Genomic DNA, 27894 nt, shown 5'->3' with positions numbered 1-27894 from the left:
CCCCCCCCGTGTTTCTCTAAGCCCCTTTTTTTATTTTTACAAGGTGAAAATAATAAAAGTCATGGTCACTACAGAAATTATAAGAGTATTGCATTAAAGAAGAGGAATCAGGAATCCAAACTAAAAGACAGCATAAACAGAATTGCTCTGCAGCCAGCATATAAATTCCAAGCTGCTTATGTACATGACGACAAGCGTAAAAATAAAATGAATGGTAACTTAACCCCTTCATGACAGGCCTTTTTTCATTTTGTGCACCCATGTTATATTCCACATTTTAGGTCTGAAAATGAATTAAAACCCCCAAACATTATATATTTTCTGAATGCCAAGACCCTATAGAATAGAATGGTGGTAGTTGCAAATTTTTATGTTGCGCAATATTAGCACAACTCCTTATTAAACCCCAACATTTAGTGAAAAATTTAATATAATGCCCCAAAACACAACAAAATACCCATTTTTTTAATGAAATATAAAAGATAAGGTTACAACGAGTAAACCGATACCCAACATGCCCAGGTTACAAATTGCGTGCGTCCGAAAAACGTGCGGCGAAAAACTGCAGTACCCCAAAAGGTCCATAGAAGACGCTTTAAAAGCCCCCACAGGTCATCAATTTAGAGATACCCCAAAATACTGGCCCTAGAATTATTGCTCTCACTGCGGCGTGCACAGCGATACCCAACATGTGTAGCGCGTTCGTCGTTTTCATACGTAGGCGCACCCGACGCGTGTTTACGTGGCGACGCGCGTGCTCACGGGAGCGGGGGACTTTTTTTTTAATTAGATTTATTTTTTTTCATTTTAATTTAAACATTTTTTAATACTTTGACTGCTATCGCATAGGGGGGCTTACAAGCGCCCCCCCCCCCCCCATGTGATAGCTGATGGTGGTGACAGGTGCTCTTTAAGGTGATGATGGGGGTCCAAAAGACCCCCAGTGTCTCCTTTACACTGGAAATAAGCTATTGAAGTGCAGATTGCACTTCAATAGCTTATAGCTGGGCTGCAGGAGCCCAGAACTGACAGCCCAGGGACCGGAAGTGATGCAATCTGCATCGCTCCCGGTCCCATAGAACGGGGAGGGGATCGATGAACGGAAGTTCGTTGACCTCCTCCCCAGCTCCCCGCGGACACCAAGGAAGCCGGTCCCGTAGGAGGGGCAACGGAGCCCGGGAAGCACAGCGGCGGTGTCCGGCGGGGGGGCGGCCCCTTCTACGGGACACAGAAGCGATCTGGCGACAGGTAAGTCGCCAGAATCGCTTCTGTTGTAAAGCCGACAGTCGGCTCTACAAGTTTAAACAGAGTCCCGGCGGCAATAGCGGAGGGGTTAAAGAGCCAAGAAAATTCCTAGCTGCCATATAGTTTGACAATTTCACACATCACAAATCATCTAGGCTGGTATATTTTCTAGATGCAAACATGCTGGAAGACTTTTTGTTAATGCTTAATCTTTTTTTCACTATTAAGGATAATGGTTTTATATTTATGCATAATCAGAATGCTGATAATCAATATAAGCAAAAATCTAAAGGTTTGAGACATTTTACAGACTTCAGGGCTGCAGACAGGGATCAGATACTGCCACATAGGCTTGTGCTGAAGACATTTATCTGTAATGATGCACTCACCTAAAGAATGAAATGCATACCAATCTCAGACAGCCATCAAATCTGCATATAGTCACCAAAGCAATGAGGAATTCTGGTCTTATTCACCAAAGAGTTCTTATTATGTTTGGTGTAAAAGTAATATTAAAAATGACCCTATGGAAAATACTGCAAAAATAACTTAAAATATGTACTCCCCCAAAATTCACTACACGTTTCTTTTATCCATTACATATTGAAAGCCTATAGCAACCAATTGGAATCTTTTTTGCAGTGCAGCAGAAAACATACACGCTCAAGCCACCTGTTTCCCAGCAACCTAGGATGCTAGACTGCAAGGAGCCATCTGCATCCTAACAACAAAGGCTGCTAAGCGGCTTCAGCCACCTAGCGTCCTTTGTTCCTAGGATGCGGGCAGTTTCAACCACCTAGCATCCTCTGTTGCTAGGATGTGGACGGCTTCAGCCACCTAGCATCCTCTGTTGCTAGGATGTGGACGGCTTCAGCCACCTAGCATCCTCTGTTCCTAGGATGCGGGCGGCTTCAACCACCTAGCATCCTCTGTTGCTAGGATGTGGACGGCATGACCCACCTATTGTCCTTTGTTGTTAGAATGCAGGCAACTTGAGCCGCCTAGCATCCCAGCACCCAATAGGACACCTTTGGGCATCATTTACATGCAGAGTATAGCGCAAACATTAAATGCGAACAGCATACAGAGAGCTTTTTACACAGGATCGTGCTGCCAGGAGGGCTGTGAACTCTAATAATGATTTTTTTTATCCCTTACAGTTAAAAAAGGTTCCATCTTAGCTTCTAACTTGATTGCAGCTGACACGTGATCAGCTATGACACCAGCCCACTGAGGGCTTGAAAGCTCAGCTCAGAGCTGAAATAAACACACTGACAAGTTTGACATTTGGTATGCCTTACAAGTAACTGTTTTGGGAGAAATGAACTTGGTGGGTAAAGTTCCTCTTTAAGGTATATAAATAAAAGCAGGTCAGTTGGAAGCACCCCCTCCAGTGTTAGAACTCATGCCCCAATTTGATTTTTCCCAACTTGTAACGGACACTTCTACTGAAAAGCTTGGCCTGTTACCAAGAGAGGGAAATCTTACAGACAAGATTAACTAGTAATAAATCTGACAGGTTGTATCATATTCAAATTTTAGATTTTACTCTTTAAGAGGAACTCTGTATGAATAAGGAAGATAAAGCTGTAAAATGTGAATAATAATACAAAAAGAAGTATACCTGTGGAAACTTTGTGATTACATTGTGGGGAATCCCCATAGTGTTGTGCACATAATCAAATGTTTCTGTAATTCTTTTCTTTTGTGCCGTTAGTACTTTGGGAACTCTCAAAGCAATATGCTGTATTTCATTTTTGCGGAACCCGAGTTCTATTTCGAAGACCTACCAAATAAAAACAAATGACATTGTTTTTTTTTAACAATTTCCAAATAAAATCTGTACAACTCCATGAAAAAGTGCAGAGAGGAAGAACGTCCAGAATGTGTAAAGTAGCAGGGGCAGCTGTATTGCCAACAAGGTAAAGGAATTCTCTAAATCCAACCACTAGAGGGCACACCCTAACTAGAAATCAGGGGAAAGATACCCGTGTTGGGTTAACGTGAAAACAAAAATAAAATTAAAAGCTTATTAAGTCCGGTGTGACATTTTACAGTCTTGACACTGGCTTATCACAGCAGGACAGTGGGGGCCAAAGGTTTTCTAGCCTGTCCACTTTCGCCTCCGATATCTGGTAGCTACATCAAAGATTTTTCACTTTGATTTAGGGGAAAATATAATGGTGTGGTTTGCCTTTTATACATTATTTATTTTTGTAAACTGATAAATATACCTTTTTGTACTGCTTGTAAATAACAATTATTAAGATTCTCTCATTACTACTACTCATGACTTTAAAAAGCATATACAAAAGTATATGGAAAACACTTTACATTTCCTTTAAAAGTGGACTTCTTTTTCAAATACGCTAGAAGCAGTGAGATGCATCACCATGTTACTATAAAGAGTGGCTAATAGCAGTAAATGATTAAGTGGATAGTCAAGAAGAACAGTGTATGACCAGAGCTAAGATGAAATAGGTATACGAAGGGCAGAAAAAAAAAAAAACCTTCAGATTTTCCCTAATTGGCTCGAGACTTCCAGTGACCATTCTGGGGAGGCGCGTTACTATATCACGCGTCTGTAATAGAAAGATGAAAAAAAAAAATAAGAGAATACAGTAAATTGCATACACAATTTTATGTAATCATATGAACAGATGAACAAATGTAAATCTAAAGCCAAAACTTACATATATTCATTTCTGCTGTGCCTATTCCCTTCACTTCCTGTCTTGGAGACAACACAACAGAAAGCGAGATAAAATCTCTCCAGAGTAAAGCTGGCCATACGCCTATAGATTATCTGCAGATTTTCTATGGTCAGATGGGAAAAGTGCAACAGATTCCTCCATCTACGCTAAACTGTGTGGATGGAGCAATCTCCCACTGGGCCAAGCTTCAGTATCTTGCTAGTCGGCCCCGCTGGCTCTCAAAATACCTGAACAATCTGATTGGATGCAGGCATTGTTCAGGTATTTTGAGATCCAGTGGGGCCGACTAGCAAGATTCTGAAGCTTGGCCGAGTGGAAGATTCCTCCATACACACAGTTTAGCCTAAATGGAGGAATCTGTTGCACTTGTTCCATCTGACCATAGAAAATCTATAGGCGTATGGCCAGCTTTAGGGAGATTCTATCTTAAAATGTCATTACCCCAACAAGTGTCCCCAATTAAAGAAGAACTCCAGGCAAAATTATTCTTAACCCTTGCAGTTGACCTACCCCCATAAAGTGTTTTTTTCATTTTCATGGAGAGTTGTTGCTTTCCTGAAAATGCATTCAATTTATGGGGTAAATGTATTTCCGAACAGACTAGTCCATTAGTAGAATTCTTTCAAGTAGAAAATATTTTAGGAAAAACCCAACATTTGTCATTTTTTTTAATAGCGAATAGTCATGACTACACTGAGGTGTTTTTGTGCCAAATGTCTACCAGGAACTAGCACTAGGTGGAGCTACATGCCTAAAGTGCATGTCATGGCAAAGAAAATCAAATCTCAGGATGTGTTATAGCGGACACAAGCTTACATTCTCTGCGCTGAGCCCCAGCTGTTTCTGGAAGAAGCCCAGCCGATTGTCCAGCCTCTCCACCGAAAAGTTCAGCAGATAAGGGGCTCTGGAGACCATCCGAGCTATGGCTTGCTGGCTGAATTTTCTGGAGCGCAGGTAGGCCACCCTATAGGAAAAAGAACACATAGAGTGAAGACCTGTCCTACCTACAGAGATACACGCAGGGGGTAGGTGCTCTACCCTTCAGTGGGAAACATAAAGAAGTTTATTTTCAAACAGTGTGAATCAGAGAAGCCAAACTGTCTATACAGTGAACATTAAAGAAGAACTCTGGGAATGTTAAATATTAAGCCTTGCAGTGGGGCTACCTCCGCACTGCAGGGGTTATCTGCTTGTTTTGGTCTATAGGGTCTAAAATAAAAAAAAGACATACTCATCAGATCCTCAGTTCCACCTAGCTGCTAGACCAGTCCCCGTAGCCTCTTCTCCCCCAGGCTTCCGGCGGTTTAAGGACCGGTGGTGCCATCGTGTCCATTCCCCTGCATGGACATGAGAAACATTCCACAGCTGGAGCGGAGGGGGAAAGAAGTGAGCCGTTACCGCCATGGGACTGAGGATCATGGGAGTATATCTTTTTTTATTTTAGACCCTTTACCAAAATAAGCAGTTAAATCTAAAATGTCTTTGCAAATGCAGTTGATACCTTGTAAAAGGAATCACTGTGCTGCGCATAGCCTGTGCACAGAGTAGAGCTGTGGGAGTGACCTAGCAGGCCCCACCCACTACAGGTCCTCTGCAAAGAACTACAGGAGAGGGCGGAGACAAGACCAATCACCCTGCCCAAGGAGAGAGAACAGCAGTGACCGGTCTTTATTACAGGAAGCTCCAAGTCTCACACTGGATTACTGTACAGATCTGGAAGAAATACACAAAGCTCACTACGACTACAGTAAGAATACACATGCCTCTTGTACAACATTTACCTTTCCCAGCTTTAAAGTGTATTTCCACTTTTGCAGCCAAATTGGGATAAAACCTATTTTATATTTATTATGTTTCCATTCACATAGCATAAGCTAAAAAAAAATTAAAAAAAATGCTTCTTGCGGTCTAAAAACGTTTACTTGGGTTAGGGTTTTAAAGTTTAATATTTCTACTTGCTTATCTTTCTTTGCAATGTTAAGAGAGAGGTGAGGGGTCTGAGCTGGCTTCTCCATTGTATGTTAATTAAGTGAATGAGAAACACAATCCTCAAATTACAGTCCTAAGTCTTTCTAAAAAGGACAGATCACTGTGAAGGCGCTGAAAAAAAACCTTGAATCGGCCATCTTGCCTGTTGCAACAAAACATCTAAAAAAGGTAAGAAATATATATATTTTTTAATTATTTTTCTTTATGCTGTGTGAAGAGGAACACAACCATATAGAGGGGTTTTCTCAAATTTGACTATAAAAGTGGAAATACACTAAGATATTTTCACAAACCGTAAAGGAATTCTAAAGTCCCAGCATATCCTCTCCTGTTAGGACATCAGCATTGCAATAGGAATACATACTAGGGTTGGTTTTGATATTGCAATTAAATCTTGATGGAAAAATCCCTTTTATGTAGTGAGTGCTGCCTTCTGTCTGCCCATCACTTTCACCAACTTCCTGGATTCCCAGTGTGTTTTGCATCTCTCTCCCTGCATGTGATGAAATCTCAATTTCTCAAGATGACATATCCCGTCATGCATTGCTTCCAGCAAACAATGATGACGTTACATTGTTCAGATGATGAATTGTAGTTTAGAAGGTAGATTTAAGGAAATGCATATTCACAGGGCTGAGTTTACAAACTTCTAGATGGATACGGTTATTCGGAGTGGGATAGAATTGATGGAAATTCAATATAGAATACAGATTTAGTTTTCGTTTTTGACCATAGATAGTAACATAGTATGTGAAGTTGAATGAAGACCAGGGTCCATCCAGTTCAACCTATGTAGATTCCTTTTAACTATGTCTTTGTATTGGTAGCAGTGCTTTTCACACTCTAATATCGCGAGTGATGCTTACATCAGTCCTCTGTGTGATTCCCCGTTCAGGATCCTCTCTACAAAGCAGGGGACTTCTGTGTAGCAAATGAGGAGAAAAGTTTAACATGTGAACTCCCCTAAGGGGAAGCAGCCTGATGACTAGCCCAGGTAAGCCCGTGTTTTCATGGCCTGGCACACCCTGTAAAAACACGGTTGTGACACACCTGTATGGAGCTCCTGGCATTGAATCCCTGTACAACAAGCCAGTGTGTGTAATATTTGGCAGCGGCATCTCACTACTGAATGGGAAACAATATGGAAAAAGCACCGGCTGTTCTGTGTTCTGACTTGGGTGGAGGCATCAAATGAGAGCTGGCAGAGAGTACACAAGTTCACTGATCAAAAGCTGGAGACTACGAGCAGCGCCAGCTTCACACTTTACACAGGTATGTTTAACTAACTTCCTCCTCTATATACTATGAAGGCTGCTGCTGCCGTCGCAGAGGCCTCTTCCTGAGATTCCTAGTTTTCCTGACTGCCATGCCGATTTCTTATTTCCATACTAAATAGGAGCATTACACAGATAGTGACGCCTAAGTCACTCACCCTGAACAAGTATGCTGATCAGGAAAGTCAACAAATAAAAGACAGAGGGTCACCGTAATAGCCAGGCACATTCAGGAGGAGGTCACTTAATGGCAGCCCCCATTTAGCAGGTACCCCCATAGGCAACCTCTACACCAGTGTAAACCTTTGAAAGTAAAAGTCCGGCTTAACCACCTTAGTACAAGAGCAATTATTTCATTTTTGGACACAAAGTAAAGTCACAATTCTTTTCCTCCCCACGCAATGTTGCTTTAAGGACTTATCTTAAAGTGACATTAAACCCTCAGATTTTTTAACATAAACCAATACTGTAATGTGTGCCTTACTGTAATCCATGGTTGTTTCCCTTCTCTTTGCTGCTCTTCCTTTGAAATCCTCATGTCTTCTCATGCTTGGGGAGAACTTCCCTTTTCAGCTCAGGGCCTCTTCCTGTAGTGCTGGCTCAGGTTACAAGCCTATACAAACGTATACACAGACACCGTGTATCCATTCCTGAGACAAGGCAGTCTGCTGCAAAACAGAAGTTCTGCAGAGCATGAGAAGAGATACGGATTTAAAAGGAAGAGCAGCAAAGAGAAGGGAAACAACCATGGATTACAGTAAGGCGCACATAACAGTATTGTTTTATGTTAAAAAATCTGAGGGTTTAATGTCACTTTAAATGATGGCTCTTGATCCGATCATCTTCTTCCTTCCACTTGTAGTCAGCAGTCCTTCCAGCGCTGGTGCCGGTCTCTGATCCAGCGCTGACTGCTGTGTCTTCGGCTGCGTGCATTCACCTCCAATGTGTCTCTCCTCTTCTTCCCGCAGAAGATCTCTACTGTGCATGTGCCCACCCCATTATCATCATCCAGCTCAGCCACTCGAAAAGCTCCAGATCTTCAGACGGCAGCGAGCGGTGGAGACACAGGTAAGTAATGACCTTTTTGGTAACTTTCTAAAAATGTTTTTGCATATATCTACTGCTTGCTAGCATTTTTTTTTTACTTAACCTTATTGCTATCAAAAAACAAATCTGACAGGGGTGATAACTACACACACACACACACTTTACGCTATCTAAAACTAAAAAAAGTTTTGGGTTCAGTTCTACTCTAAGCCCTGTCATCCCCCTTATCCAGAGAGTGCTGTTAGTCCATGGAGCAGTCTAATTTTACAGGAGATTTATAGTTTGCCGGGTTTAGTTCTAATATTTCAGGAAGTCAAGCCCCCGGTATGCAGGTGAAACAAACTCAGCAGAGGTTTTCTGATGTAAAAATGGAGTCCAGGTTCACATTAAAGAGATCACAGAACAATATATTATCCAACATGGTTCTCTTCATCTGGTCATTGAAGAAGAACCCCAATCTAAATGATCATTTGTATTTAGATAGCAGTTAGGCTGGGTTCACACCTAGGCGGCACTGTTTTTACGCGTTTGTACGCACGATAACTGCATTTGGTTATTTGCGCGTTGTGCACATTTGTATGTGCGTTTTAACTCGTGTTTTGATTGGCAGCTCATACACCATTGTGGGCAATGAAAGAACGCACGTATAAAGGCGCAAAAACGCTCACAAAAATGTACAACATGCTTCTGTTGCACGTTTTTGGGCCTTTCCAATGAAGTCTATAAGGGGACTTTTTAATTTTTAATAGGTTTCCCAACTGCCCAAAGATGCTCCTGTTTCTTTTCAGGCGTTTGGGTTTTTTCTGCTCAGGCGTGAATCAAGGCCATTGAAAATCATGGGATTTCTTGTCCCATGATTGGGCAGTTAAAAGTGCTTTTCGAACTGCTCAAAAACTCCTAGGAGCTATGAGGCTTTTTTGGTCTCATGGAAATGAGGAGCTCCAGACCCCTGACTGTGCTGTGTGTGTGTCAGGATGACTGACGGCTGCCTAGTGAATCACGAACAGGGAAGTCTGACTGGCATCCGGCACCGCAGTTTTCCGGTTACTCTTATCACATGCACTAATACCTGCTCCAAGTCTGAGCAGCTGGCAGCAATGAATAAGATAAAGCGGATCTAAACCCAGAAATACATTTTAGCTATTTGTACACCCAACGCTGTTCTCTAATCTAATCGAAGGAACACCTCTTTTAGCAGTTCTGGGCTTTCTCCAGGATACCACGACTGAAAAACACCCCGAAGGCTGCTACACACCAGAACACACTGTGCTGCAACACACATTTTCATGCATTAAGACGGGCAGCGTTAGTTGCACCTTTAAAATGAACGGGCTGTAGTAGCCCTCAAACATTTTTTGGATGTTGCATTTTTCTTCAGAGCACTGGAACACAATGCACATTGGCGCCAAAGTGTTATGGAGGTGCATTGGGGTGCCATTCAAAATAAAATTCACACTTGATTATGAGCTTCTGACTGCTGGAGACCCCCATAAGTCCCTGATCACACCCTAGCTTAGCGTGAAAAATCCCATGCTTTGATGCGCGTTCATGGAATGCGTAATACAACTGTGGAACGCATTTGCGATACCATTACTAGTTAATGGCACCCCAAACGCAGCCTGGAAAATGCGTACGAACGCGCAGGAAAAAAACATGGAACACATGTTGCAGAATTTGCTGCATGCACTACTGTCCAGAAACCCACTGAAAACAATGGGGACACAAGGCAAACACGGGAAAGAAACGCCTGTGAACATGTGGAAACTTCACACGTCCCCGTGTCACACCTTCCCACTATGCTATGGTGTGAACATGGACTAACTGCTAAGTTATAATATATAATAGGAAAAAAGAAAATAGCACTGCGCTTCAAACTCAAAAATTATATTCCTAAAATGTGAAAAAAATTTGTATGAAATGTGAAATTGCCACACAGTGATAAACAATTTGGTGTCATACACAACACTTGTGTTGCACAATGTCTGTGCTGATGAAGAAAAAGCTCTAGGTCTAATGGTCTAGACACTATGGGGGCTATTCACTAAGCTGCCGTAGGCAGCCGAGTGAATCACCGACCTGAAGTGACGTGAGCCGAACACTGTACATCGGCTTGCTTTGGGTCGGCCGAACATGCTCAGCATGTTCGGCTGACCCGAAGTGCAGAAGGGGTTCAACTCAGCCGATCCAACATCTGGATCGGCTGAGCCAAACCTCCGGCAGGCTTCACACTGCTGTTCCGCCTATTCTTATAGATGCCGAACAGCAGTGAGAGAATAGCCGAAAGCCGCTGATCAGCATTCGGCTCGGCTGTTCTGCTCGGTCCCTCAGAGGGACCGAGCAGAACAGAAAAATAGTTTAAAAAGTTTTAAAAAAAGTAAATAGAAAACGATTGTGCGGAGCTAGCAGTGACAGCTAGCTCCGCCCAACAGTTTTCTATTGTCCGGCGCTCTGGGAGCCTCCCGCTCCCGGCCGCCCAGGAGAGAAACACTTTTTCTTTTTGTTTCTTTATTCTGAAACGGAGCCGTGTCAGAATAGAAAAAAAAAAAAAAAGAAATGTTTGCTCTTTGGAATGACTTGCTAGATTCCTATTGGCTATTTCAATTTGCAATAGCCAATAGTAAACTAGCATTGTACCCGCCCTCTGCTGATGGACCTGATGGAGAACTGCAGGAGAGGGCGGGTACAATGCTAGTTTACTATTGGCTATGGTCTGCATGGGTATGCAGACCGTCACACAGTGATACCCAAAATTGTTTATCACTGTGTGACAATTTTACATTTCATACTATTTTTTTCACATTTTAGGATTATAATTTTTGAGTTTGAAGCGCAGTGCTATTCTCTTTTTTCCTATTTTGGGTGTACTCACCTATTAAGCACAGCTGCTCTTAGAGTGTTATTTGATTCCTAGCGCAGTTTTTTTCTACCCAACTATAATACATAGTGGACAAAGACTTATGAACTGTCTTTTATTATAGATGACAACGCGGATAAGCTAGATAATCGGAGAAACAAACTACTAACAATAATGGCCTGACGACTCCTGCTCTGCACCCCATGACAAGAATGTGCAAAATGGAATCTGAGAGAAGGCAAGTTGTATACCATATGACATTTGTTTCTTCATTCTATACATTGTGCATGTTAAGGCAACAGGGGAGCCCAGGGAAGAAGAGGCTACAGGGACCGGTCTAGCAGCCAGGCGGCATCGAGGGATCAGGTGAATGTATCTTTTTTTTATCCCCTAGACCAAAACGAGCACATAAGCCACACACACACACGCACAGCAAGGGTAAAAAATGTTAAATGCCCATTAAGAAAATCATAGTGTTTCTATGTCTACCCCTGATTTCATACAGTTTTGATTTGTTGAGGAAATTTGGGTCCTTCAATAAAGGAAACCTGAGCTCAGAGAGACATGATAGGTACCATTGTTAACATCCTCTTCTGAAAATTCTAGCTCCCTGGTCGTCATGCGGATCTAATAGCTTCAGCAATTTCTAAGACACTAAACCAGGACAAGTAAGAACATAAGGAGTTCTGACCTTACACACTTCATTGAATATATACATTTAATGGATTAGAAGTCCAGGATTTTTAAAAGTTGGCTACCGCCACACTACAAGGGTTAACTTTTGTTTTTCTCTGAATGTAGAATAAATAATCACCTAATCCACGGTCCCACCTGGTTGCTAGGCCGGTCCCCGCACCCTCTTCGCCCCCGGGCCCTGGTGGTCCAAGGACCCAAGAGTCATCACGTCTAATACAATGTACTAGACATGAGGACACTGATGGATATGCCACACCAGGAGGGGTGAGCGGTCACAGGATTGAGGATCGGGTCTTTCTTCTTTATTCGGTCCGCTAGAGAAAATACGGGCAGTTAACCCTTGCAGTGCAGGGGTAGCGTCATGGCAAGGGTTAACTTTAAAAAATCCTGGTGTCCCTTTTTAAAAAAAAACAACTAATGCAGCCACCACATCTAGGGAATAAAAAGCTGCCACATATGAAATGTTTTTTTTTGGGTTTAGCTACATTTTAAACAAAAGTTTTCATCTGTGTCTCAGAATGTGATGAGAAGATCTCAGTCCCCAGGTCCGCACACCCTCCTCCTGTATCATAAGGGCTCCCAATCTCTCAATTATTTAAATTTATTCTACATCATGGAAAATGCAGAAAATAAAGCCTGCAGCAGGAGCGTTCATTCACAATAGGTGAATGCAAGTGTAAATATAAAACAGACTCGGCCTGCCTTTACAAATAGATGGGGATAACAATTAGGTCCGTAATACACACACACTATAAAACAGAGATAAGAACAGGAACCGGCGTCCTCAGGCAGTGGTGCATAATGGAACGTGCTATGTCTTTAACACCAAGGTTAACCGATAAAGCAATTCCAAAAATTTACATGGAACTTTCCATTGAAAAAGGTCAGTTCAATTCAAGCATCTACCAGCTACGTGTGGGTTTATTTGTGTTCCACTCCCTCAGCAATGAATGAATGTACTGCATTAGAATGGAAACAGCAAATCTGTTCATTACAAAACACTTCTCTTGTTTCAGAAATAGCAAGGTACACAAAGATAGGGGCTCGCTTTGGGTGAGTTTGGAAGAGTTGTCGCTAGACGCATCTATCCTGCATCAAGCAACAGTCATTTACCTTAAACCGCATTTTATCGCACCATGTACTATTACATGCGGCCTGACGCTGACTGATGCCGGCGCTGTCACCCTCTCATTTTCTTCAATGGATAGAGGGGCTGCATCTGAATGGGGACACCTGGCATTCCTGCCACAGAAACCCGTAGGTCCTTGACGCAGGGATGCCAGATCACCCCGTGTGAACGGAACCTAACAGATGCCCAGTATGGACTCTGGATATACACAGTGCATGCGCCACACAAAAAAATTATTGATAGGAGAAAAGGGAAGGAATTTTTTCTTTGGCAGAAGAGGAGTACAATTTATGACGGCACTGGAATGATCCCTAATAACTGATATGCGCTTATCTTCATGATGCTTCAATAATATTTTTTTCCGGATAAAATGAGCAGTTCGCTGATGAAGTTGTACTTGCCGTCTATTAATATACAACCTGCTCTCTGTTTCCCAGACATTCTCTTATGTACAGCAAGGCAGTAAAAAAACCTTTTGAAGTTCTTTGCTGTCAGTCTCTTCCCATCTTAATTAGCTGAATAAAGAGATGCAGTGATGAGAGCAGCTGTGTCCCTGAGCTGTGTACACTCTGTTAGACAGTCATGATATCTATGTGTGCATAACAACCAGGGCAGTACACAACATAGGCTGTGGCTTAGAGCCACAGGGGCTCCCAGGGACAGCACACAGTCATCCATATATCACGCTGCTGATTATCAATAACACATTCCATGTATAGCACAGTAAAGCTTTCTAAAAACAAAAAGTATTATCTTCTTATTCTATCACATCCCAAAAAGGACTATTCCTTATTTCAGGACGGCGGATGGAAATGATAAATCATCCTCTTCTTTTTGGGAGATGTGATGGAATGAGACATGTGAATACCTCCTGTTGTAAGAAGGCTCTATCATATTTTGCTATCACATAGGGGGTTTTTATTAGCCTCGTATGTGATAGCAATAAAGTTTAGTAAAAAAAAAATGTAAGTTCCCCCCCCCAAAAAAAAATGTAAAGTAACACATAAAGAATAAAAAAAAAAAATTTTTTTTTTTTAAGTCCCCACCCATACATACACGCATGCAAACATGCATCGGGGGCGCATACGTGCAAAAACGACGATTGCGCCCATTACGCCGCACATGTTACATATCGCCGTGAACGTCGCAGTGAGAGCAATAAGTCTAGGGCCATAAATCACTGATAACACTAAACTGATGAGTGGTAAAAGCTTTTAAAGTGTCGCCTATGGCCAATTTTGGGTATGGTAGTTTTCTGCCATTTCGCGGATGCGCGCAATTTTAAAGGTTGACATGTTTGGTGTCTATTTATCCGAAGTGACCCTGACTTTTATATTTTACCAAAAAACTGGGTAATAATAAATGTTTCCTAACATAATGTAAAAAAAACTTTTTTTTATCAAAATGTTCTTTAATTTTTCCTAATTATAGTAAAAAATAAAAACCCCAGTGGTGATTAAATACCACCAAAATAAAGCTCTATCTGTCCCCAAAAAATGGTATAAAATTCATTTCAGTACAGCGTTGCATGACGGAATAAACGTCAGTCAAAGTACTGCAGCGCTGAATACTGAAAAATGGCCTGGCCATGAAGGGGGTCTAAACACCTGGTCTTGAAGTGGTTAAAGGAGAACTATGGGGTCAGGGCTTTTCTCCATAGTTCTCCTTAGGGTAACGGGAGGACACAAACTAGCGTCCTCCCGTTACCCTAAGCTCAGTATACCACGAGTTACAGCTCGCTGTACACTGAGAAGCCGGAGCGGATCCCGACATCGTTGTCGAGATCCGCCCAGCTGCGTGAGTGACAGCTGGCTCTGCCTATCTAGAGGCAGAGCCAGCTGTACCCGCTGGCGGATCGGAGCGGGGAGGGGGGAATCCAGCCCCTCCCCTGTCACGGCAGAGAGCCGTGACAGGATCGAGAGGTGAACGAACGCCGGTATATGTTCGCTCACCTCCCGATCTACTGAGCCGACCTGTGACAGTCTCATTGTCACAGGTCGGCTAGAACTATGAGGTGAGTGAAAACTCTCCCCTCATAGTTCTCCTTTAAGGCCTTAATTCCCTCCTACCAAGTAGGTGCAATTTCGAATGCCTGCATCAGAAACTTGTAATTTCATGCAGCAGGAATTCCAAATCTTCCATTTACAAGCGATAGCTGTTACCCGTTCAAGTTAATCATCGGGTGACAATGTCTGCATTTGAAAGTGGCAGAACGCTGAAACAGTGCATGTAATCATATGTGATACGATTACATGCGGTGAGGAATCAATCACTATTTATGGACACACATTGGATGCAGCATGGTGTGAATGTAGCCTTAATCCCTTCTCAACATAACCCACATGGCTATACTGTCACATTCTATGTATAATACTTCTCTAGACTTTGGCCATACCTGTTAGTATTAGCTGGCCAAGTTCTCATTGTTCTTGCCTCTGTCCACTTTGGTGTTTTAACTTGTAAAATAGTGTACTGTGTGTTTATACACTATATGGCCAGAAGAGTTTGTTGGACATTCCAATACCAAACCACGAGTTGGACCCTTTCTCAGGTATAGCAGCCTCCACCACTCTAGGAAGGCTTTTAATAAGATTTTGCAGTGTATCTGTGGGAATTTGTGCCTATGCAGCCAAAATAAAAATTTTAAGGTCAGTAGTAGTGATGAGTTTGGGCTTGGTGTGAACCCTGAGCCTGTGTTTGCCCAAGACTGTTCAAAACTGTGAACTGCATTCCCTGCTTCTTTGCAACTAGTAGCAGCAGGGCAGGGAGTCCTGCATCTTTGGATGCTTGGGATTGGGGGGGGGTCATGGTTTTGTGGGCTAAGTGGGCAGGTAGTACAAATACAGCCTTGTTCATGACTGATCCACTCAGCTTACCCTCAGGCAAACAGTTAAAAATAGTTGAAACTTGTATATCCTGAATCATTTATCTGCCATACAATCTGTAATTCTGTTTAGAGAGTCTTGTGAACCAGGCACCCCTGCCAGACAATACAGCCAGCACTAGTTTCCAGCGCAGTTAAGCAGTACAGCTTGGAAATCTGGATGCAGTGGAATATAGAGAACACAGATTAAGGTAAACTACATTATCTTTTTGATTTGACCACTTTGCAGTGTTAGCATTAGTAGCTTACTGATTGCTGTCATTTACCCAAAATTGCTGATGAAATCTTATTGGTCGTATGGATTAACACCCTTTACAAATCTCTGTTGCCAAGTGTTAGCAAAGTATGAGCTGGGTGCAAGACACTGGGGGAGAACAATGTTTGTGGCACGGAAGATATTTGAGGATAAGCAGTTGTTTACTCTAACCAGTGTGTCCTAGGCTGGGACAGTATTTTAAGGTATCCATCCTCCCAGTTCAGCTTTAGAACCTTGCCCATGTGCAAGCGCCTCCCTTGGATATAATTGGCCATGCCATGAGCGTATGCTGAACACCACCAAGAGCCCTGGAGACCTAAAAAGAATGTTGAGCCCCTGCTCAAGTCCAAACTACTGCTTATCCTCAGCCAAGTCAATTTTATTTACAAAGCTACTTTTTCAGACGGATGGGGCAGAATCTGCATTTAAAACCAGATGCAGAATCTGCATATAAAAGCAGACATCAAGGATGTCTGCAAAAAGTCTACCCTACTTATACAGGGGTACAGGTATTCCTAGAATGAGATCCTAATAGGTTGGACTTGATGGACTAATGTCTTTATTCAACCTCAAATACTATGTAACTACTTCCTAGGCAAGTGTTACCTTTTCTGAAGGTTATCCAGGTCTTCACTGAGTATGAAAGGGTTCTTGGTCAACACATGCCCCAGCTGACTGTCTTCTACACCTACATCTTTCAGGAAAAAAAGGATTTTGCTGATATCTGTTTCAAAGTCTAACTTCAGAAGAAACGTTCCAACATTGGGCCGCTTTTCCAGTTTGGATAAATCCACACCTGTTGTAAATAAAAAGAGTTTCCCTGTTAGCGCCAAACACACTAATTATTGCATGAAAACACGTGTTATGCAACTCCTCTAAGAACATGTGTATAGAACAATGCATTGGATTAGACTTATTTTGGGATTCAGAGAACATAGCTGGAGCTAAACCCACCACCCCCCAAAAAAAGCTAGCAAGATAGATAGATAGATAGTAGAGATGCACTGATACCAGTATCGGTATCGGTGCCGAGTACTCTTTTTTTGGGCGAGTACTCATACAAATGCATTGATGCCTAGCCTGATACTTCCTGTATCAGGAAGCCGGGCGGCGTGTCATGGAGCCGGCTTCCCGGTGTGTAATGACTCGCCACCTGGCTTCCTGATTAGCCGGGAAGCCGTCCCCATGCTTCTTGTCACTATGTGACAAGAAAGTATGGAGCCGGTTTTCTGATTGGACGGGAAGCCGGCTTCATGCCCCCTCGTCACCTCATGACGAGAGAGCATGTAGCCGGCTTCCCGGCTAATCAGGAAGCCGGGCACCGCGTCATTACACGGCGCTCGGCTTCCTGATTGGCCAGAAAGCCGGCTCCATACTTTCTTGCCTGGCTTCCTTAATGGGACTTCCGGTATCTGTATTCGGTATCGGAAAAAAAATATCGGCACTCGTACTCAATATCGAAATACCAGTCCCTGTGCATCCCTAATAGATAGATAATCTTGTTTTCCCTATCTTGCTAGTTTGAGGTTTGTGGTGAGCATTTAGTAGCGGGAAGCATTTATTGCGTGTAGAACGCTGGTTGTACATCGATGAAATCCATAATAGCAGCCGTCTAGCTCTGCTTTGTCCTTTTCTAGGTTACATTACAATTGCACTTTACAGTGCCTATTATCCTGGTGGGAATATCAGACTGTGACATCCTAGCAGCTTATGATCTTCAATTCTACTACCCATTTCACTGCACACACCATAGAATCTGTTACTCTGACCTAAATAGAGGCACACAATTCACTCTGCTTTCCCATTCAACAAATGGTATAACATAGAGAATTCAAATCAGTTACAGATTAAAGTTTAGGAATTTGGAGCCTTTGGCATCAGGAAGACAAGATAGTTTTAGGATCTGGGGGTGGCTAAAGTGTTTGGTTACAGCTGGGCTCATTATTCATTTATTATTATTATTACATAGTATTTATATAGCGCCAACAGTTTGCGCAGCGCTTTACAATATAAGGAAGACATAACAGTTACAATACAATTCAAGACAAGATGGTAAGGAGGGCCCTGCCCCTGAGGGCTTACAATCTAAAAGAGGAGGGGTAAATGATACATGAGGTAGCTGTGGGAATGAATTATGTGAGAATGTGAAGGTTCAGTGGTTAGGTTGAGGTGCGATAGGCTTCCCTGAAGAGATGAGTCTTTAGGTAACGCCCAAAGGCAGTCAAGGTGGGAGATAGACGGACAGGTTGGGGTAAAGAGTTCCAGAGGATGGGAGAGACTCTAGAGAAGTCCTGGAGGCGAGTATGGGAGGAGTGGACAAGGGAGCTGGAAAGCAGGATGTCAATGGATGAGCGGAGGGGACGGTTAGGGTGATACTTTGAGACAAGGTATGAAATATATAAATATATTCATTTATACATCCTTAAATATAACTTTTAAACGCAAGCAAAGCAAGTACCTTAATTTGGATTGGTATTAGCCACTTGCAGTTCCTGTATAGCAGGAGGGTAAGGGAGAAGCAGCACACAGAGACAATCAGGTGTCTTGCAGTGCAAGGAGCATGCTCATAGCAGCAGAGAGCAGAGCTAGAGAGATAAGCCCATTACTGTGCAGTTGCACCTTTCACTGTCCAGTCACAGAGTGCACTCCAGGCAGGACTATGTTACATGGTGGAGTATATCTTGGGAATGGATGGACAGAAATACAAATCCTTTTGACAAGTAAAACAGCTTCTATATTTGTATTTCATCTGTGTGGTTAGCGGTAAGTCTGGAGTTTTGCTTTAAATTTTACAGTTTAGCTTACATGTTCATTTAAAGTGTTCAGTTAAAGGTTACCTAAGTTAAGTTAAAGAGGCCCTGTCACGGAATGAAAAAATAAAATAAAAAGGTAGAAGCACAGAACAATCTGTATTTTAAAAGCTCATTTGTAACATTTTTTTTCCATAAATTATTTTTTATCTGCTTGCAATGTGCCTTTGAATCAACTAGAATATCTGACCACTTTAGGAGAGTCAATTCCTTAGCACAACCCCCTCCTTTCCTGCACATCTTAGCCCTTTCCTCTTGTGGGAATTCCTAATAACGGTCTATACTGGCCCAGCTGTTCTGCCTTTCCCCTCTCTACACAAAATGTTCTGTTGCTGCTGGGGATGTAGAGAAGGGGAATACAACAGAGTGTCACTTGATTGACAGCTCTGAGTCTGCTGACATCATATTCAAGATGGCAGAGACAGGCAGAAGTTTCAGGTCTTTTGGATGTCTACACGAGGGAGGCTTTTACAGGTGAATAACATGCATCAAATACATGCAATGTACTTATAAAATTATGGGAAGTTTTTTGTTAAAATGAATGGCCAGCAAACAGGGTTTTTTAAAAGCTAGCCATACACTATTAGATTTCTGTAAAACAATGTGGATGGAGGAACTGTATGTTCACATACATTTGTGGAGGATATTTGCCAAGAAGACCACTCACCAAGCATTACCAGTTTCTGTAGCGTTTCAGAATGATCCACATAATCTCGAAGTGTAGAGGAAGAAGGGGGGATTGGAGCAATTTGGGGACCTTCATCTTCTGGGATTATATCCAGTGAAGAACATAGTGCATCATCATCCAGCTCTTAAAAATAACAATATAAAACAGTAAACACCACAGGCATTCTAAAGAACAATTCCCAGCGTTAAACAAACAAAAAAAAAAAACAGCTGAACTTCGGGAAATATAAAAAAGACAATTATTACAGTGATGCATTTCTAAGGCAAGGCATGCAAGTTACTCTGTCTTGCTATCAGCCTCCTGTAGTTCCCTATATGCAGCATTGTGATTTGCAAAGGGAAGGTGACACTTCAATCAGACTATGCTGCATGCACATGTGTTTGCAGTAAACACGCTGACAGGAGGAAAGAGGGGTACAGGGGTATGACATCCTCAATGAGCTGCTGCTTCATTGGCCAATCAGCAGACTAGGGATGGGAATGGTTGTACAGAACAACAAACCCATGGAAATTTAAAACTGTCTACACAAACCTATTTCAGCTGTATACAGGGGCTTTCCTAGGCATTCAGCTTTAAAGTTAGTCTGTCAGATATATCAATGTGTTCAAAATGAATACCATTTCCAAAGCACCCGGTGACTTTAATAATCCCGCAATCAGTTTCTGAACATCTGTGCAATTTTTTAACAGTCATTCCTGGCCAATGAGTCTATTGGCGTTGCCTTGAAAAAGCATTATAAAAAAAGAGCAGCAATGGCAGCCTACATATTTTTACAGCATTTTGTTTTTCAATTGTAAGTATATGAATATTAAATATGAATAGTTCGATTTACAATGAGTAGGTAGAGCTCTTGGGTTCCTGGCTTCTGTATGTAGATAGTTTGCATCCAGGACCACTGATCTGTCTCACCCCTAACTGCATGGAAATGCTCCATGTGTGACAACATGCCAGCAGAGACGGAGCCTCTCCTCCTGTCATTGATTTGTACAGGCTGAGCGACCTCAGCTGATTGCAAACACCCATGGAAGCCGCCAGAGAAAATATTGCCTCACAATCAAATTCCCTCCAAATGTTTCCTCACAACAAAATTCCCCAAGGATTTCCCTTAGAACCAAATTCCCTCAAGGAACTCCATTAGAACCAAATTCCCTCAAGGAACTCCATTAGAACCAAATTCCCTCATTAACTCCCTTGGAGCCAAATTCCCTCAAGGAACTCCCTTGGAACCAAATTCCCTCAAGGAACTCCCTTGGAACCAAATTCCCTCAAGGAACTCCCTTGGAACCAAATTCCCTCAAGGAACTCCCTTGGAACCAAATTCCCTCAAGGAACTCCCTTGGAACCAAATTCCCTCAAGGAACTCCCTTAGAACCAAATTCCCTAAAGGAACTCCCTTAGAACCAAATTCCCTAAAGGATCTCCCTTAGAACCAAATTCCCTAAAGGATCTCCCTTAGAACCAAATGCCCTCAAAATATTCCCTTAGAACCAAATGCCCTCAAAATATTCCCTCACAACCAAATTCCCTCAAGGATTTCCCTTAGCACCAAATTCTCCAAGGATCTCCCTTAGAACCAAATTACCTCCCAATCAAATCCCCCCAAGGTATTCCCTTAGAACCAAATTCCCTCAAGGAACTCCCTTAGAACCAAATGCCCTCAAAATATTCCCTCACAACCAAATTCCCTCAAGGATTTCCCTTAGCACCAAATTCTCCAAGGATCTCCCTTAGAACCAAATTACCTCCCAATCAAATTCCCCCAAGGTATTCCCTTAGAACCAAAATTCGAAGGGAAATGATTCTAGTTGAGGTATTTCTATGAGAGGGCTAATCTTTCTCTATACACCATTTTTAGTCATATATAACAGAGGATGCCTGTGAAGACGATGCAGCTTTCAGAGCCAGATTACAGCTTGTATACCTTCTAGGAATGTGTCCACATCCTCTCTGGGTATAACTGCCACCTCCTGTTGTTTCTGGCTGATTGAAGGTTGATTGTTCTCTGGGTGAAGGACATTTACACCGCCTTCTGACATGTAGCGGGCGCAGCCTGCTCTCGACAGCCAACATTTCCTCGTCGGGTTTTGCATGGTGAAGACATGTCTATAAAAGTGTTGTGCTGAAATGGCTTCATTTCTCCTGAGGTGACAACAGGTTAATGCTGGCGACTCACGCAGTCCCTTTGAGAAACCCCCATAATGGCTGAGCGCTAAAAGCAGACATCTAGCATTTCTCTGGCATCCGGGCAGAGCCATCTCTCGGTGTCACGACCTTGGGAAATAAAGACAATCATGCTGTTATTCCTTAACGTTATATCCCATTCTGCACCAGCAGAACACCAAAGCATGACATCATCACCCATGAAGGAAAACAATTTAGAAGGGAACTTGAGTGGTTTTTTAATATTTTCTTTATTATCGTCAAGACTAAAAAAAAAATGTTTTTAGTTCAATAGATATAAAATATTGCATACAGATGTACCGTGTTCTGTTTTTGGCCAGCTGGAGGCATGTTAGTCTCCTTGTTACTTGTATTCTCCTCATTCGTGCTAAAAGATGCATGTTGTTTAAAGAACTTCAATCAACGATCACAAAGTGACTCCCCCTTATTAGAATAATTAGGCTGAAGCTTCACTTAGATAAAGGGAACCTCAAAGCAGGTAGCGTCTACTGTGTTGTCTCTTTGGGTCACACACAGCACTATGAAATTCTTATTAACCATTATTATTAACCATTTGCTGTCCGGAGCAATTTCTTACTATTTGTGCACACATGATAAAATAAAACATTTTGGCTAGAAAACAGATTCAGTCCCCCAAACAATGATATATTTTCTGAAGGCAGAGGCCCCGTAGAATAAAAAAAATGCTAGTTGCAATTTTTTATGTCACACGGTATTTGCGCAAATGTTTATCAAACCAATATTATTAGGATAAAATAAACTAAATTAAAATTTAGTGCACAAAAACATAATAGAATACCCAATTGTTTTTATAAAATATGAAAGATGGGGTCACGCCAGGTAATTAGATACCAAACATGTCAAGCCTTAAAATTGTGTTCGCCCATGAAGCTGCAAAAAACTTCAATACCCACAATTTCCCATAGGGAACACTTTAAACGCTTTTAACGCTCATCAGTTTAGTGCTAACAGTGATTGACAGCACTAAAATTATTGCTCTCACTCGGACGTTCACAGCGATATGTAACATGTGTAGCGTAATTGTCGTTTTCGCACGTAGGCGCCCTGACGCGTGTTTATGTGTGTGCACGTGGGGGGCGGGGGACTTAAAAAAATTTTTTTTGCATTTTTTGTAAAAAAATTCTGTTACATTGCAGATAGAGTGTGACAGGTCTTCTTTATGGAGACATCAGGGGTCTTTCAGACCCCTAATGTCACCTAGTGACCCCAAAGATGTTGACAAAGCAGAGATCTGCTTCCCCAGCTTCATCTCCTGGCTCTAAGAGCCGGAGAATGTAAATAGTGACACCGGAAGTGATGTAATACACATCACTTCCGGGTCCAGGATCGGAGGAGAGATCAGCAGCTGGAAATCGCTGAATTTTTCTCCAATCATTGCGGGTCCCGGGCGTCGCACGGGGACAGCGGTGCCTGGGAAAGCCGACGGCGGCCCCCGGCGGGAAGGGGATAGCGGCGTCCGATACAAACCATCGGGCGGCTGTATAGACGCCGGATCGCTTGTACATTAACAGCCATCGCTGGCTGTTAAAAACGATCTCAAGAACACGGCTGCTGCAGAAGCCATGTTCTTGTTTTAACCACTTCTGCTAGCCGCCATCTATAGACGTATTGTGGCCCGGAAGTGGTTAAAGATACCCCATCAACAGACCATTCATTTCAACAACAATCTTCCCATAAGACTATATGGGCATTTATCATATTTTATGCATGTTATTTAGCTGTAAAAGCATCCCATGTGTAAGCATCCAAATACCCTGAGACTGCTGCTGGGTGCCACCATCTTGAAGTCCTCAAAGTTGTCACTGAAGTAACACTCTTTAGTATTACACTTCGTTTCTCACCGGCAGCTACATAAATGAGTAATGAGACACTCCCAGAAGAGTATAGGGCTAAAACATTGCAGGGTGGAGAGGGCTGTGTTAAGGTGCCCATACACCTTACGATTAGCGCAAGATTATTTTCGGACGATGATCAAACCATCGTTCGATTTTCGTACAACTGCCCCATCATGCACAGACCATTGTGGAGTTTCAATTAGCGTTCGTTAGCAATATCACCTTGACGAATTTCGTCTATTGACAGAACGGATTTTCATTTGCGTATGAGCAGTGTTCTTGTTGCAATTTTTTCCGTATGGAAACGCCACTAATGCATCGAATTTCGTACAATTTGATTAAAGTTTTCTAGCCTGCTAGAAAGACAAAAGTTGAACGGTTGTACAGTAATTGAGGTTGTGCACTTCCCATCAACTGTGCGATTATTGTACGAAAACGCGATCGCAGACAAAAATCGTGCGATAATCTTAAGGTGTATGGGCACTAGTAAAAACAAAGCAAAAGGAGCGCCTCCATAGTGTAAAACTGATTTATTGCAGACAAAAAAGACAACTGAAAAGGTACTTACAAACCGGCCAGTATAAACAAGCATAAAAAGGTATAGTCTCAGGAGAACATCAAGATGGATGAACGAAAATACGGTAAAGTAATGGAAGTACTAGTGCTATCCCTGCGGGTCCGCCCGCTCAAACCAGCTGGCACAGATAAACTAACGGCCGGGAAACACACCCTTTCACTGAACCCATAGGAAGCACACCTACAAAGAGAGTGACAACATACCAGGGGTAGATCGTACAATTTGATAGGCTAAGGGGTTCCATGTGACCAAATCCAAGGTTGATTGTGATTGGTCACTTTTCAATTCTTAAGAGCCAGGTGGAGATGGGGATCCTTCAGGTTCTTACGAAAGAAACGCGTCAACTGAAGGAAGGTCAGTGTGCAGTTGGCTTCGGCTCAGCACTAGTACTTCCATTACTTTACCGTATTTTCGTTCATCCATCTTGATGTTCTCCTGAGACTATACCTTTTTATGCTTGTTTATACTGGCCGGTTTGTAAGTACCTTTTCAGTTGTCTTTTTTGTCTGCAATAAATCAGTTTTACATTATGGAGGCGCTCCTTTTGCTTTGTTTTTTACTAGACATCCGGTTTCTCTTGTCTGTGAGGAGCTGTGATTTAGGTGACATTATCAGGAGCAGCTACTGTTTTTGGCGCCGGTGATTCATTTATTGTTGTACTACCTTTAGGGAACTGACTAATCCAATTTGCTAGCCAGTTCAGAGGCACATTGCAAGTTAATTAATTGTTTATGAAAAGGAAAAACACTGCAGGTATTCAAAATACTTGATTTTTCTGTACTTCTGCATGCAATTTTGGTTGCAAAGTTGGTGACAGCTCTTTGAATTATGATCTGCCCAAAACATCATCTTTGTACCTGCTAAATGTACAGTTTTCCACTTACAATCAAATGTATATTCAGCAATTAAAGAGTGCCACCCTTTTTGGAATTCTATTGGATGTTGGAGAGGGATCCACTGGTGGTAGACACCTGTGACTTTATATACCTGGGGAACATATCCTATGGACAGAAAAATGCTGCAGCTGGGGCTCCTAGGCACCTCAAATACAGACTTATTTTAGCATGTATGCCAATACACCTGTATTTGCGCCCATGTGCATGAGCTCTAAGATTTAAAATTAAAATAATAATATAATTTCAACATTTCTTAGAGGATTACTAGTACAGATGTCAACTGTCACTTATCTACCACCCCTATAAATATAATTACTACTACCAATAATTTCCTGACCCTTCTGAATATTTAGCAGTAAATTTTGCTGAAGTGAAACTCTTTCATAGTTTGTAATCTTGTTGGATACAAAGCGCTTTGCTTAGACAATAACTGCACATCACAAATTATTGTCTTATTGCAAGCACATTTTTTGTATAAAATGTTTTTACAAAACGTTCTGCCTAAAAGAGTTCATACACATGACATGACGATCTGATCAGAGCCAGATTAAGGCCAAATAAAGCCCTGGGCAAAGTAGCAGCTTTGCCCCCCTCCTGCTTGGATCAACAATTCCAACACCTATTGGAACATTTGTTGCATTTAATAAACCGCATTTGATTCTTCATGTCCTTTGTAAACCTGCAATTTCCGCTGTTCCCTAATCTGAGCAGGAGCTTTCACCAAAACTAAAGATCAAAGGGTCTCCTGGTGTGTAAGCTGAGGAGGGGTTGGTAGAGGCCCATATACATAAAATACAATGAAGGGGACACTGTCACCTTGCCGAGCAGGACAAAATGACATCATCTCTGCAAGGGACTGGGAGAGTGATGTCACCGCTTCCCAGGTCACCAACACCACCAATTTCAGTGCCAGATATGGAGGAGGGAGGAAGCACTAAGAATCACTGATAAGATTATCAACAAGTTGGGAGGCTTGCAGAGACCCTGTCATGTTTTCCCTGCATGCGCAAGGTCGCAGAGTCTCTAACTTTAATGGGTAGGAAAATAAAAACAACAACAACAAAAACGCTTGCCTGTTAAAGAGCCAAATTTGTTACTGGGAAAGAACTTTAACATTTTCAGTTCTGGATGGACTAACTAATGGTTAGAAGCTCTTTGGGGTTTTTACTGATGCTGTTTGCCCATAGGGAAGATTTTCTCTCACTTCCTGTCTAAATGATGGGGAGCCAAAATACAGGAAATGATAGGAAATGCAAAGGAGACAGAGAAAAATCACTTATTTTAAAGTGTTAGAATGTGGTGAGCCCTATCCTCCTCATTTCTTGTTCTGGTGTCCCAGGGATAAAAAAACTGAAAGAAATCTCCCCAATAAGGTCACAGACAGCATTAAAAACCTGACAGAGGTTATTTCTTTTCTCTGTTGACTGGAGCTGGGCGATACATTTAGACTTTCACACGGCCGGTCTGATCGCGTCTGCCTGTCAGTTTTTTAATCGAACCCAATGCTAGTCTATGGGCAGCCGTGTGTAAATGGACAGGCATCCGTTTGCACCCGGTTACCTGCGGCTCCGTCCAGAACAGTGTTCCTTTTCGTGCCAGATCGGGGGTAATCTGATGTCAATGGACACATGTCTATTTAGATCCGATTCCCCATAGACAGACATGTCCACATGGTAATTGCAGTTTTTGTTCCTCCATCGCAAGATTAAGGAAATAACTCTATGGACATGGGTGTCACAGCAATGACATCTACTCCATACTGCTGTGATCCGTGCAATGGATCCTCTCCTGATCAGACCATGTGAGGGACCTAAGGCACATAAAAACATATGGGTAGTGTCAGAATAGTAATAAAATACAGTAATAAAGGCAATGAAATGTTATTTCAAAAAGAAGTTTTCTAATCTGAACCGTCATCTAGTCGGGAACGCTTTCCTTGCTATTTCCACTGTGCACACACTCTGTAATTATGATGCTATATATATGAAAGCTGTAAACACATTCAGCTGGCTCTAATCACTGTTTTGCTATACACAATTCTCATATGAGACGAGATCAGCATTTTACACACATAAAGGGGATTGTTGACTTTTTCTACTATGTAATGTATCCAAATCATTTAGAGCTCATACAAAGTGCACAGTGTCAAAGCACGTCATAAAGAGCTGCAGATAGATATCTTGGTACAGTAATACCTTGGTTTACGAGCATAATTCGTTCCGGCAGCATGCTTGTAATCCAAAGTGCTTGTATATCAAAGCGAATTTCCCCATAGGAAATAATGGAAATTCAGATGATTCGTTCCACAACCCAAAAATATTCATATAAAATGATTACAATACTGTACTGTAATATAATACTGTACAAAATATAAATAAAAATAAACCAATTACAGTTACCTTTGTGGCCGGTGTGAGGGGGACAAGAGAGAGGAGGATTATTGTGTAGGACGACTTTCACTATCACTAACGGAATCACTGCTATCTCTTGACTCAATGCAATCTTTTTCATTTCGTGAAACCTTAACAAGGAATCTATCCAATGTGACATGCATTGTCGTTAAACAGACTCATCGCTCGCACTGCTACAGCCTTATTCCGGTGGCGCTTTTCTACAAAATTTTGCTCTTATTGCAAGACATTTGCTTGTATATCAAGGCAACATTTTTCATAAATGTTTGCTTGTCTTGCAAACCAAGTTACTTGTAAACCAAGGTATTACTGTACATTGTTCTGCTCTGATGTGGCATCTCTATCACAACCCACACATTCTCATAGTGCTCAGCTCTAGGTCTCTGC

The 27894-nt window shown here is 42.1% G+C and overlaps 1 protein-coding gene across 1 annotated transcript in view; it reads right to left on the bottom strand.

The window, feature by feature from the left end:
• MTERF3 (mitochondrial transcription termination factor 3) overlaps positions 1-27894 on the bottom strand; it is a 37532-nt gene that overhangs the window by 2166 nt on the left and 7472 nt on the right. The window contains exons 2-7 of the mRNA XM_018556159.1: positions 21508-21857; positions 19566-19709; positions 16695-16884; positions 4776-4923; positions 3756-3827; positions 2870-3031 (exon numbers count right to left, since the gene is read on the bottom strand). Of these exons, the coding sequence (XP_018411661.1) occupies positions 2870-3031; positions 3756-3827; positions 4776-4923; positions 16695-16884; positions 19566-19709; positions 21508-21841 (1050 nt within the window). The 5' untranslated portion in view covers positions 21842-21857. The remainder of the gene's footprint in view (positions 1-2869; positions 3032-3755; positions 3828-4775; positions 4924-16694; positions 16885-19565; positions 19710-21507; positions 21858-27894) is intronic.

Source organism: Nanorana parkeri, unplaced genomic scaffold (genome assembly GCF_000935625.1).
Source record: "Nanorana parkeri isolate BGI_ZX_2015 unplaced genomic scaffold, ASM93562v1 scaffold226, whole genome shotgun sequence".
Classification (NCBI taxonomy): Eukaryota; Metazoa; Chordata; class Amphibia; order Anura; family Dicroglossidae; genus Nanorana; species Nanorana parkeri.
The sequence above is the reverse complement of the archived record's forward strand: the minus strand, read 5'-3'. Positions and strand labels throughout refer to the sequence as shown.